General features: G+C 48.7%; 1 protein-coding gene across 1 annotated transcript in view; it reads right to left on the reverse strand.

Annotated features, from left to right (window-relative positions):
• LOC310793984 (calcium uptake protein 3, mitochondrial-like) overlaps positions 1 to 14,004 on the reverse strand; it is a gene marked incomplete at both ends in the record, with an annotated part of 61,146 nt that overhangs the window by 24,763 nt on the left and 22,379 nt on the right. Inside the window, 3 exons of the mRNA XM_083655864.1 lie at positions 5,404 to 5,499; positions 10,761 to 10,802; positions 12,940 to 13,011. Coding sequence (XP_083511990.1) covers positions 5,404 to 5,499; positions 10,761 to 10,802; positions 12,940 to 13,011 — 210 coding nt within the window. The remainder of the gene's footprint in view (positions 1 to 5,403; positions 5,500 to 10,760; positions 10,803 to 12,939; positions 13,012 to 14,004) is intronic.

The following is a 14,004-nucleotide window of genomic DNA, read 5'->3' on the forward strand; positions in this document are numbered from 1 at the left end:
AGAAGCTGTGTCAGCAAGTAATGTTGAAAGTGATTTATTTGATTACTATTTGTTATTTTGTATTCTTTCTCAATAATTTCTCAGCAGCAATTTTATTTTGAAAGTTTCCCAAATACCTCTAAAAATGTGTGCACCTTTTGAAGGTGATTCATCATTTGTAAGTGGTTGAAGATGAGTATGTGTTTTGTATGTGTTCTGCATAGTGCCATTCAAACTCAATAGTAGACACACTGAGAATGATTTGGCCACTAGACACTGCTACAACACTAAGACAACCAGGCACATATACACATACAAAAGCATGTTGAAGAGGCCGAACGACGGAGAGCAGGTAACACAACAAAGTAAAGAGAAACACAACAGGTTATTACACTCAACATGGACATTTGAATATCTAACATCGAATTCACATCAAGGACATATACACTGTTACATCGGTACCACTGCACCAAACACGACAAAATACTTTTGAAATCAAAATAATTAACGTGGACAAATATCACGAGCAAAATTATCCTTATATTTGTTGCTCAGGAACGAATGAGTGGCAGAAGGAAATGGGTGGAAAACAACTAAGTGAAATGAGAACGTTTTTGGGATGAGATGAACGGCTGGATGATGGAGTAAAATAGAGCAAATATTAATGTACATGACAGGAGAGAGGGAGGGAGAATGTGGGGCAGGGTAGGTGGGAAAGAAAGAAAGAAAAAAAGAGAGAGAGAGAAAGAAAGAAAGAAAGAAAGAAAGAAAGAAAGAAAGAAAGAAAGAAAGAAAGAAAGACAAAGACAGAAAGAAATAAAATGTATGGACATTACTAGTGTCAAGCCAGCAGAAAGGAATAAGACCGATTGTAACTTACTGAACCCTTAATATAATGACCAACTTCTTTTTGAGCAAGAAAAGTACCAAAGAGAAAGAAATGTCACTGCATTTATCCATCATTATCTACAAGCCTGTACACGATTCACAAACAAAGACTCAGACAGCATAGGCTACTGTACGTAAAGACACCACGAGGAAGTCTACTCTCTAGTCCATTTTAATCTATAGATCTATAGACCCCTTATACAGCTTGTCAACATTGAGCTGCGCGCGCATCGTGCAGGCAGAAAGCCGTCAGCTTTGCATTGACAGACAGCGAGAACTGTGTGAAAGCCCCGCTGTCAGGACTGCTCTGTGCCCATCTGCAACACACAGTTATATTTTAGTTTTAAAATGCAGTTCTCGGCTTACTACCACAGCTTATCGCCTAGTGATAAGCAATGTTATGCATCGAAATTAACGTTGTTTAATGGGATATGTCTTACAGACCCACCCATACGCACTGGCGCTGTCAATTGGCCAAGCCTATGGCCAGCAATACATATCGTGCATTCCTTTATAACTGGGGATAGCGTAGATAATTACGGTATTCTGTAACTTGCAAAGATATATTGTTATGTTGATAATGCACACAACTCAATAATGACATTATGTAACGTTACTTGGTCAACTAACTAACTAACCGAGCGATGTTGAGCAGCCTACAGTTTCAGGCAGCTTACCTGATTATGAAGAGCACTACAAAGTCAGGCATTTTTAATGATGTCCTCGTTCCAATCAGTTCAACTCAATAATGACATTATTTAACGTTACTTGGTTGTTAACTAACCGAGCGATGTGGCTGCAGCCTACTACAGTTTACCTGATATGAAATGAGCGAGCACTGCAAAGTCGGGCATTTTTAACGATTTCCTCTTTCGGCTTGCAACCAAAGACACTTACGGTTAGCATTAAAAGCAGTATGAGTTGACGGGATTCGGTAAAACTTTAGTGCTTGCTTTGTAGATAGTGTAACAGACTGTTCAGTGTTGTGTTGTGTTCTATTGCGTGTGTGCGAGGCTGTGTATGTTCCCTCGAGTTGCGTAGAACAGGATATGTGGGGAGAATTAGGTGAATTATAACGTTACAGCCTGGCTCTATCGTTTATTATTTTATTAACTAAGTGTGAATAGGCGGACGCAAATACTCTCCTACAATAGCTTTCCGATTCTGGCATCCCACTGTACAACACGAAGACATATCTAGCTCGAATAGTTTTCGGGCGACTGGAAAACTACTTGACAGGGCTGCGCGGAGTCTGTCTTTCTGCCTCCATCTTGCGCATCTGACGCTGTTTGTTGTCATTGTGACGTAGGCGTATAATTGGTCTATAGAGAGAATCACAATGTTTAGTTTACAATATCTTAAAGGTAGAAAACCCCTGAGTTAACTTTCACTAACGTTAGTTTGGAGACCTCATTTAGCTGTTGGGCCACAGACTCAAGAAAATGACAGCTTGAGTTCACCCAAAACTAGCAGTTAGTCTGACCAGCATTGTCGCTGTTAGCTAACGTTATATTTTGTTTATCAAAGAGGCTAACACAGTTGGCTATGAAATAAGCTCAGCAGAAACGTCAGATAGGTCGGCCTGCCGTGTTTAACTACGGTACATATCTTTAAACATGATCACAGATATTAACAAGAAACAAGTTTGCGGAAAACTTTCGACATACAAAACAATCGTCTGTTGTCTAACCACAAGTGACTGTTGTTGTTAGTGTGACATCATGGTGATCCGTCTGTTGTATTGCAGTCGCAGATGGGTAATATTGCTCCAAAAGGTTATGTCAAGTCAAGCTTTTATTTTGAAAATGATCTGTTAATTTGCAGTGGTATTCTGGCTGACTTGACATAGCGATGCAGGATGGAGGGGTAGAGAGCAGGTGGAGTACAGGATGGAGGGGTAGAGAGCAGGTGGAGTACAGGGTGGAGGGGTAGAGAGCAGGTGGAGTACAGGGTGGAGGGGTAGAGAGCAGGTGGAGTACAGGGTGGAGGGGTAGAGAGCAGGTGGAGTACAGGATGGAGGGGTAGAGAGCAGGTGGAGTACAGGATGGAGGGGTAGAGAGCAGGTGGAGTACAGGATGGAGGGGTAGAGGGCAGGTGGAGTACAGGATGGAGGGGTAGAGGGCAGGTGGAGTACAGGATGGAGGGGTAGAGTGCAGGTGGAGTACAGGATGGAGGGGTAGAGAGCAGGTGGAGTACAGGGTGGAGGGGTAGAGTGCAGGTGGAGTGCAGGATGGAGGGGTAGAGAGCAGGTGGAGTACAGGGTGGAGGGGTAGAGAGCAGGTGGAGTATAGGGTGGAGGGGTAGAGAGCAGGTGGAGTGCAGGATGGAGGGGTAGAGAGCAGGTGGAGTACAGGGTGGAGGGGTAGAGAGCAGGTGGAGTATAGGGTGGAGGGGTAGAGAGCAGGTGGAGTGCAGGATGGAGGGGTAGAGAGCAGGTGGAGTACAGGATGGAGGGGTAGAGAGCAGGTGGAGTACAGGATGGAGGGGTAGAGGGCAGGTGGAGTACAGGATGGAGGGGTAGAGTGCAGGTGGAGTACAGGATGGAGGGGTAGAGAGCAGGTGGAGTACAGGGTGGAGGGGTAGAGGGCAGGTGGAGTACAGGGTGGAGGGGTAGAGTGCAGGTGGAGTACAGGATGGAGGGGTAGAGAGCAGGTGGAGTACAGGGTGGAGGGGTAGAGGGCAGGTGGAGTACAGGGTGGAGGGGTAGAGGGCAGGTGGAGTACAGGGTGGAGGGGTAGAGGGCAGGTGGAGTACAGGGTGGAGGGGTAGAGGGCAGGTGGAGTACAGGGTGGAGGGGTAGAGAGCAGGTGGAGTGCAGGATGGAGAGGTAGAGGGTAGGTGGAGTACAGGGTGGAGGGGTAGAGAGCAGGTGGAGTACAGGATGGAGGGGTAGAGAGCAGGTGGAGTACAGGATGGAGGGGTAGAGGGCAGGTGGAGTACAGGATGGAGGGGTAGAGAGCAGGTGGAGTACAGGGTGGAGGGGTAGAGAGCAGGTGGAGTACAGGATGGAGGGGTAGAGAGCAGGTGGAGTACAGGGTGGAGGGGTAGAGAGCAGGTGGAGTATAGGATGGAGGGGTAGAGAGCAGGTGGAGTACAGGGTGGAGGGGTAGAGAGCAGGTGGAGTACAGGATGGAGGGGTAGAGAGCAGGTGGAGTACAGGGTGGAGGGGTAGAGAGCAGGTGGAGTACAGGGTGGAGGGGTAGAGGGTAGGTGGAGTACAGGGTGGAGGGGTAGAGGGTAGGTGGAGTACAGGATGGAGGGGTAGAGAGCAGGTGGAGTACAGGGTGGAGGGGTAGAGGGTAGGTGGAGTACAGGGTGGAGGGGTAGAGGGTAGGTGGAGTACAGGATGGAGGGGTAGAGAGCAGGTGGAGTACAGGGTGGAGGGGTAGAGAGCAGGTGGAGTACAGGATGGAGGGGTAGAGGGTAGGTGGAGTACAGGGTGGAGGGGTAGAGGGTAGGTGGAGTACAGGATGGAGGGGTAGAGAGCAGGTGGAGTACAGGGTGGAGGGGTAGAGAGCAGGTGGAGTACAGGATGGAGGGGTAGAGGGTAGGTGGAGTACAGGGTGGAGGGGTAGAGAGCAGGGGGAGTGCAGGATGGAGGGGTAGAGGGCAGGTGGAGTACAGGGTGGAGGGGTAGAGAGCAGGTGGAGTACAGGATGGAGGGGTAGAGGGTAGGTGGAGTACAGGGTGGAGGGGTAGAGAGCAGGGGGAGTGCAGGATGGAGGGGTAGAGGGTGGAGTACAGGGTGGAGGGGTAGAGGGCAGGTGGAGTACAGGGTGGAGGGGTAGAGGTGGAGTACAGGGTGGAGGGGTAGAGGGCAGGTGGAGTACAGGGTGGAGGGGTAGAGGTGGAGTACAGGGTGGAGGGGTAGAGAGCAGGTGGAGTACAGGATGGAGGGGTAGAGAGCAGGTGGAGTACAGGGTGGAGGGGTAGAGAGCAGGTGGAGTACAGGATGGAGGGGTAGAGAGCAGGTGGAGTACAGGGTGGAGGGGTAGAGGTGGAGTACAGGGTGGAGGGGTAGAGGGCAGGTGGAGTACAGGGTGGAGGGGTAGAGGGTAGGTGGAGTACAGGGTGGAGGGGTAGAGAGCAGGGGGAGTGCAGGATGGAGGGGTAGAGGGTGGAGTACAGGGTGGAGGGGTAGAGGGCAGGTGGAGTACAGGGTGGAGGGGTAGAGGTGGAGTACAGGGTGGAGGGGTAGAGGGCAGGTGGAGTACAGGGTGGAGGGGTAGAGGTGGAGTACAGGGTGGAGGGGTAGAGAGCAGGTGGAGTACAGGATGGAGGGGTAGAGAGCAGGGGGAGTGCAGGATGGAGGGGTAGAGGGTGGAGTACAGGGTGGAGGGGTAGAGGGCAGGTGGAGTACAGGGTGGAGGGGTAGAGGTGGAGTACAGGGTGGAGGGGTAGAGGGCAGGTGGAGTACAGGGTGGAGGGGTAGAGGTGGAGTACAGGGTGGAGGGGTAGAGAGCAGGTGGAGTACAGGGTGGAGGGGTAGAGGTGGAGTACAGGGTGGAGGGGTAGAGGGCAGGTGGGTGTGTGTACCTCCGCCAGGTCAGAAAAGAGGGCGTGACTGGCGCTTCGCCTCAGGACGTCCCAGTAACTCCGTGCCACAAACTCCTGAGTGTCTTTTTTAAGCACCTGTAGGAGCGGTCAAGCAGGGCCAAGGGTCAATTCACTTCCAACTCGACCACTTCAGGACTAGACTTCAGCTTCTTTCAATTATGAGCACATACACAGATTATTTGGGTTCATTTTCTTCATATTTGAAATACCTTAACATTGTTTTAGACTGTAAATTCTGGGTATATACTCTATAGATTCTTCAATAGTGTCAGAAAGGACAATAAAACAAATACTGCAGGCGATGAGAATTATTTGCCCACCTAAACTCATTGACCAAGGTCTCTCTCTACCGTCTGCATTTAAGATATTTTCACTGAACTATAATGAAATGCTGCTGATCAAAGAGGAACTGGCCATTACAACTGACAACAATCAATCACAGTATCAATCATCTCCATTTTGAAGCACTTGATTTGAATGTGAATTGACCCCAACCGTTGTGCCAAGAACTGAGCAGAGAAACACATTAGTGTCAAAAAGAGCAGAAAACGAGCTAACCCTATCCCGGAGAGAGGGAGGGGTGGAGCTAACCCTAACCCGGAGAGATGGAGGGGTGGAGCTAACTCTAACCCGGAGAGAGGGAGGGGTAGAGCTAACCCTAACCCGGAGAGAGGGAGGGGTGGAGCTAACCCTATCCCGGAGAGAGGGAGGGGTGGAGCTAACCCTAACCCGGAGTGAGGGAGGGGTAGAGCTAACCCTAACCCGGAGAGAGGGAGGGGTGGAGCTAACCCTAACCCAGAGAGAGGGAGGGGTGGAGCTAACCCTAACCCGGCGAGAGGGAGGGGTGGAGCTAACCCTAACCCAGAGAGAGGGATGGGTGGAGCTAACCCTAACCCAGAGAGAGGGATGGGTGGAGCTAACCCTAACCCGGCGAGAGGAAGGGGTGGAGCTAACCGTAACCCGGAGAGAGGGAGGGGTCAGAGAGAGGGCGGGGTGGAGCTAACCCTAACCCAGAGAGAGGGAGGGGTGGAGCTAACCCTAACCCAGAGAGAGGGAGGGGTGGAGCTAACCCTAACCCGGAGAGAGGGAGGGGTGGAGCTAACCCTAACCCGGAGAGAGGGAGGGGTGGAGCTAACCCTAACCCGGAGAGAGGGAGGGGTGGAGCTAGCCCTAACCCGGAGAGAGAGAGGGGTGGAGCTAACCCTAATCCGGAGAGAGGGAGGGGTGGAGCTAACCCTAACCCGGAGAGAGGGAGGGGTGGAGCTAACCCTAACCCGGAGAGAGGGAGGGGTGGAGCTAACCCTAACCCGGAGAGAGGGAGGGGTGGATGATGTGTGAAATGCATTTCATCTACTATGAATGAACATAAGGTAGAGATAAATCAAATGACGTTAGAATAACAACATTTCTGTGGTTTTGGTTAATAATATTATTCTGCACTAAAGAATACTGAAATACTGTTATACTATTATACTGTACATATACTCCGATATTTGGTTATTTAACTTGCCAGGCCTTTGTATTGACTCAGAAAACATAATTATGTAAAAGGTGAATAAAATCAAGCACGTCTCAGGTATTTCTGAATATCTGAAGACATTTCAAAAGCATATTTCCACCATATAAAGCAGATTCTCGTGTTACGAGCTTTGAGAGAGACACGTTCCCAAGAAGACCTCAGCCTAGGAGAAGGATATGTCTAGGAGAAGACCTCAGCCTAGGAGAAGGATATGTCTAGGAGAAGACCTCAGCCTAGGAGAAGGATATGTCTAGGAGAAGACCTAAGCCTAGGAGAAGGATATGTCTAGGAGAAGACCTAAGCCTAGGAGCAGGATATGTCTAGGAGAAGACCTAAGCCTAGGAAAAGGATATCTCTAGGAGAAGACCTAAGCCTAGGAGAAGGATATGTCTAGGAGAAGACCTAAGCCTAGGAAAAGGATATCTCTAGGAGAAGACCTAAGCCTAGGAAAAGGATATCTCTAGGAGAAGACCTAAGCCTAGGAGAAGGATATGTCTAGGAGAAGACCTCAGCCTAGGAGAAGGATATGTGCATGGTGCTTCACAGTTCACAGTGTAGTCTGCCTTGTGGCCACCCACCTCGCCTCCCTCTCCTGGGAGTATACAGCAGCGGGCGGCCATCTTAACGTGACCCTGCACTGCTCTCAACTTCACACAGACAATGCAGCCATCCATCACATCACTGACAGCACAAGGAGTGCCTGCCTGCCTGCCTGCGTGTGTGTGTGTGTGTGTGTGTGTGTGTGCTTGCGCACATGTGTGTGTGTGTTTGTGTGTCTGTGTGCGTGTGCATGTGTGTGTGCACGTGTGCACATGTGTGTGTGTGTGTGTGTGTGCGTGCGTGCGTGCATGCGTGTGTGCACGTGTGCATGTGTGTGTGCACGTGTGCATGTGTGTGTGTGTCCTAGTGAGAGATCAGCTCATAGACCAAACACAGACAAGTGGATGTCAGCCTTTAGATCTTTAGTGTTACAGCTGTGTAATGGTGGTTTAATAACACCAGGCACTAAAATCATCCACACGTAGCTACTGGACAGCACAAGTCCCTGTTTTTACATGCTACTCTGTGCTCCACCTCCAATAGGAATCCTGCATTACTAATGAGGGCAGAACTGTATTGTTGTGAGAGTATTCTCCTTCAAAGGAGGAGCTAAATGTGTTAGTACTACTCTGTGTGAGGGATCTGAGAGTATTCTCCTTCAAAGGAGGAGCTAAATGTATTAGTACTACTCTGTGTGAGGGATCTGAGAGTATTCTCCTTCAAAGGAGGAGCTAAATGTGTTAGTACTACTCTGTGTGAGGGATCTGAGAGTATTCTCCTTCAAAGGAGGAGCTAAATGTATTAGTACTACTCTGTGTGAGGGATCTGAGTGTATTCTCCTTCAAAGGAGGAGCTAAATATTAGTACTACTCTGTGTGAGGGATCTGAGTGTATTCTCCTTCAAAGGAGGAGCTAAATGTATTAGTACTACTCTGTGTGAGGGATCTGAGAGTATTCTCCTTCAAAGGAGGAGCTAAATGTATTAGTACTACTCTGTGTGAGGGATCTGAGAGTATTCTCCTTCAAAGGAGGAGCTAAATGTGTTAGTACTACTCTGTGTGAGGGATCTGAGAGTATTCTCCTTCAAAGGAGGAGCTAAATGTATTAGTACTACTCTGTGTGAGGGATCTGAGAGTATTCTCCTTCAAAGGAGGAGCTAAATGTGTTAGTACTACTCTGTGTGAGGGATCTGAGAGTATTCTCCTTCAAAGGAGGAGCTAAATGTATTAGTACTACTCTGTGTGAGGGATCTGAGAGTATTCTCCTTCAAAGGAGGAGCTAAATGTATTAGTACTACTCTGTGTGAGGGATCTGAGTGTATTCTCCTTCAAAGGAGGAGCTAAATGTATTAGTACTACTCTGTGTGAGGGATCTGAGAGTATTCTCCTTCAAAGGAGGAGCTAAATGTGTTAGTACTACTCTGTGTGAGGGATCTGGGAGTATTCTCCTTCAAAGGAGGAGCTAAATGTATTAGTACTACTCTGTGTGAGGGATCTGAGAGTATTCTCCTTCAAAGGAGGAGCTAAATGTGTTAGTACTACTCTGTGTGAGGGATCTGAGAGTATTCTCCTTCAAAGGAGGAGTTAAATGTATTAGTACTACTCTGTGTGAGGGATCTGAGAGTATTCTCCTTCAAAGGAGGAGCTAAATGTGTTAGTACTACTCTGTGTGAGGCACTTCTATCCATGAAAGTGATCAGTAGAATCATCTGAATCATCTCTCAGCTGAAATGAATGCAATTCTAGCTAACGTCATCCTAATGGACGCCATAGCACGTGAGCAGACAGACGTGACACGTGTGTTACATTAAATACAGCTTTTGCTTTTCTTATCATGGAAAGGTGAATGTGCTTGGACATGTTCTGTCTGCGGCCCAGTCTCCTGTCACAGCTTCAGAAAAAACCATCACAAGCAGATCCAGTGTAAAATGGCCAGTGGCTGATTGTGTGTCTCGAGTCATTCTAAATCACATCACTCTCTTTCTGCAGAGTTCAGCTCCTGACCCCTTAAAGCCATTACTCCTCCCTCTGCTGCCCCGCTCTCCATTCAGACCTCCCTCCGCCATCAGACCTCCATCAATCAACTCATCTGGCCTGGACAGATGGACACCTTCTCTCCGACGCAATCTCTCTCTATCTAGCGCTCTCTCTCCCCTCGCTCTCTATCTCTCCATCCATCTATCCTTTCAACGAGAACACAGAGTGGATCTTCAGGACAACAGAGGATCAGGTGGACCGGGTCGGGGTTAGAGGGGTTCAAAGACACAAAAGTGGGTGACATGAGGATTCAATTGGCTCCTCTAAGTATCCTGATGAAATTGACATGTACACCTCCCGGACCTACTGGAGTCCCTCCCGGACCTACTGGAGTCCCTTCCGGACCTACTGGAGTCCCTGTCATGTAGGAAAGTAGGCCAAACAAAATACATCAGGCTAGCCGAATAAAAACAGGGTACGTTTTGCTCGATTAGTCAGACAACCCCTGTCCCCATAATCCCTTCCTCTATAAGTCCATATTCCTCTTATCTACCAAACAGATTGGGCTCAGTGCTGCCTCTCATGTCGAATTTTGTCAAAACATCCATCAAAGACAGTCGCTGTGTTTCCATCCTTTTTTGTGTGCAAATTAATAAGTATTAAATTAAAAAAGTCGCAACGAATTGGCAAATATTCAATAATGTCCCTAAAACATAGCCAACATGTATTATGCGTGGAAAAACTTTGATCCACAAAGACATGTTTGCGATAAATAGTGATGGAAACGCATTTGGCGCGATTGGCCAGACAAATGTGTTGATTGCTTTTTACAGTTCCAAAGAGGTTTTGGACGTTCTGAAATGTCTGTAAAATATCGGAATAAAATATCTGTCCACTGCAACCCCCGGCCGAGGGATGCTGTTTCCATTTTTCTGCTTCATGTGTTTCTGAGGTTTGTTTGTTTTTTGGATGGATTTAGTTGGGATAGAAGCACAGCTACTCATTAGCCCATTGATACCTGATGCAGCATTTGCGTGTATATCCCTCATTTGTGTGTGTATCCCTTTAAGACCGCGAACCGCGTCATATGCGGTTCACGGTCTTAAAGGGATACACACACAAATGCTGCATCAGGTATCAATGGGTTAGAGAAGAGAGTGGACTTTACAGTGGACACACCTTGACATCACCACCCCTCCCTCCCTCCCTCCCTCCCTCACTCTCTCCATTCATCCCTCCATTCATCCCTCCATCCACCTGCTTCTCCATGTACAGAACGGCTGAAGGGCTTTGATACATACGCTGTTCATGGGGGCAACCTGATATCCATAGAGCTGCATAGTCTAACACACAGAGAGAGACAGAGAGAGAGAGAGAGAGAGGAGGGCACACAGCATGCAGGCAGAGATGAGAAGAGGGGGGAGAGGAGAGGAGAGGAGAGGGAGGAGAGGAGAGGAGAGGAGAGGAGAGGAGAGGGAGGAGAGGAGAGGAGAGGAGAGGAGAGGAGAGGAGAGGAGAGGAGAGGAGAGGAGAGGAGAGGAGAGGAGAGGAGAGGAGAGGAGAGGAGAGGAGAGGAGAGGAAGAGAAGACATGTTAGTACGTGCAAGGAAACAAGCTGCCGATACACTCTTCAAAAGGATGCATCATTTTCAACCCAATCGCCACAATAAAATGTCACCGTTACTGTACGTTCCTGCGATCCATGGAAACGTGATAATCTACGTTTCCATGGATTGCAGAAACGTACAATCTAGTGTTGGAGTACTCGAGACCGGTCTCAAGACCACATTTTGATGGTCTCGGTCTCGTGTCGGACTCGCCCTCCATCAGTCTTGGTCTAGTCTCGGTCTCGGGCAAGCCGGACTCGGGATTTAACTTCAAGACCAGCTGAGACCACAATACAGTGACATCATTCCTTGCCTGTGTATATATTTTTTACTGTGATTGGCTGTAAATTGGGTGTCCCTGGACTACACTCACGGAGGCGCTGTCCCTGGACTACACTGACGGAGGCGCTGTCCCTGGACTACACTCAGAGAGGCGCTGTCCCTGGACTACACTCACAGAGGCCGAGTCCCTGGACTACACTCACAGAGGCACTGTCCCTGGACTACACTCACGGAGGCACTGTCCCTGGACTACACTCACAGAGGCACTGTCCCTGGACTACACTCACGGAGGCGCTGTCCCTGAACTACACTCACAGAGACACTGTCCCTGGATTACACTCACGGAGGCACTGTCCCTGGATTACACTCGCGGAGGCACTGTCCCTGGATTACACTCGCGGAGGCACTGTCCCTGGATTACACTCGCGGAGGCACTGTCCCTGGATTACACTCGCGGAGGCACTGTCCCTGGATTACACTCGCGGAGGCACTGTCCCTGGACTACACTCACGGAGGCACTGTCCCTGGACTACACTCACGGAGGCACTGTCCCTGGACTACACTTACGGAGGTGTTGAAAATGATGATGCATTCTTTTCCAAAACTGTATCCGTTACAACAAGTACACAGTAGGGACAACTGTCACAGTAACAACACAGGAGATTCCACATTGTTAGAAAGGCTTTCTGTGAGGAAGCATGCACGAGGAACATGGCTACACGTTGTGTTGAGCCGGAAAAGGGACACTCGTACGTGTGCCTGTTCAAAATAAAGATGACAGTTAGCTGGCAAGGACCACAGGTGAAAATCAAAACTTCGTAGACTTAACTTTGAAAAATGTAATTTTCAAAATGTCCAGAAGTCTAGTTTGACGCAGTGTCGTTACCTCTGCTTGTACCTTTCGCAACCTTCAAAAAGTAACACAAGAGCTGTGCCAAACTACACGCATGGATGTGTTGACTTTTTTTTATTCTACAGCAACGTCTCCTGGTGTGTCTGTCCCTTTTCCCCCCCAGTTCCCCCCCCCCCCTCCCATTTGCACCGCCAATTGTACTTTGCCAATTCCTCCTGCTGTCCCGGTCATTGCTGGGAAGAGTTGTAGACTAGCACATGCTTCCTCCAACACATGTGCAGTCGCCAGCCGCTGATTTTCACCTGACAGCGAGGCGTTTCACCGGCAGGACGTAGCGCGTGGGAGGATCACACTATTCCCCCCCAGTTCCCCTCCTGCTGGAACAGGCCCCCCCGACCGACTAGAGGAGGCACAATAATGCAGCGATGAGTGTTTTTACCTCTAAACTACCCAGACGCCCATGCACTGTCCTTCTAATATGAAGTTAATTCTAAATCAGTCAGATTCATCTCCATAACACACAAGAAAGGGAACACGTGTGTATTGTATGTTTACCCCACGCATGACAGCAACATGTGTCTAGACCTGTCATCCTGCTCGTTGGAGCTGTTGGTTGTAGGGTGATTAGTGAAGGGCTTGAAGGTTACACACACGCATGCACGCGCGCACACACACACACACACACACACACACACACACACACACACACACACACACACTGCCCTCCAGCTGTCTTACCAACTGGGCGGACTTTTCAGCGTCTCCTTTCCTCCCTCTCTTCTCATTTTTCTTACGGAAGATCTCCTGAAGCTGCCATGACAGAGAAGACATGTCATCACTCTGTCCTGAAGCTCTGTTCATAAGCTGATTGACATGTGACAACAAACAAATGGTTGCTGGGAGAGAGAAGAAATAAACATAAAAAAATAACAGGAAAGATATTCTCCCATAAATGCATCATTTGCAATGAACCGCTAACTTAATGGCACAATTATATAAAAAAAAAACACACACCAGTACACAGAAAATACAGTAGCAAGCAAGAAACACAGGACACAGCCAAATGCAATGTTCCCCACAGTGTGTGCAGATAGTGAAACCAACTCCATGGTGAATTTCAGTCTTATCAGTCTGTGTCCAGGGTTTCTCCTGCAAAGACAATTAGGAGGCGGCCACCTCCGTCACATTTTGTGTCACCTCAAGACTAATCTCTCGAGACAGACTTTCGACTTGCATCGAAAATCTGTCGGCAGGCTCGGGTGGTCAAAACGGATGCAACAGCGATCGCACGCATGCTGCTCTTTACCTGATCAAAATGAAGTGAACGTGACCGGTGTGTAGTCAAAACTTACCATTTTCAGCGTGTAGCAAGTTGCTACTCGCTACTAGCAACGAGCTAAGAGTTGTTATTGTTGTTTCATAGCGACGGACGGATTTGAGAGCGACACGCAGGGAGCGGAAAATAAATCCATTAATGGGCGGAGCCGGTCGGTTGGAGCCAATGGCAGAGCTCGCAGGGAGCGGAAAGGGATTTCCTTCCGCTGCCGACCGCGCCTCTTGACTTCCTGTTTCATCACATTGAAACGGTGCCACATTGAAACGGTGCTGCCCCCAGAGGTTAGAGAAAAAAATAGTTTTTGTTGTTGTAACCGATGGGTTCCCAGATTGCCTCAAGACGGGTGTCTTCATGGAAAACACTCGTTTCTAACAAGCGTGGCACTCGGTGGATTTCTGTCATTTGTAATTGCAGCATTACGCCAATATGTTGACAATTTAATGTTAAATATTCTTTAATAAAGTTAC

This window comes from Poromitra crassiceps (genome assembly GCF_964638095.1).
Source record: "Poromitra crassiceps genome assembly, chromosome: 19".
Taxonomy (NCBI): domain Eukaryota; kingdom Metazoa; phylum Chordata; class Actinopteri; order Beryciformes; family Melamphaidae; genus Poromitra; species Poromitra crassiceps.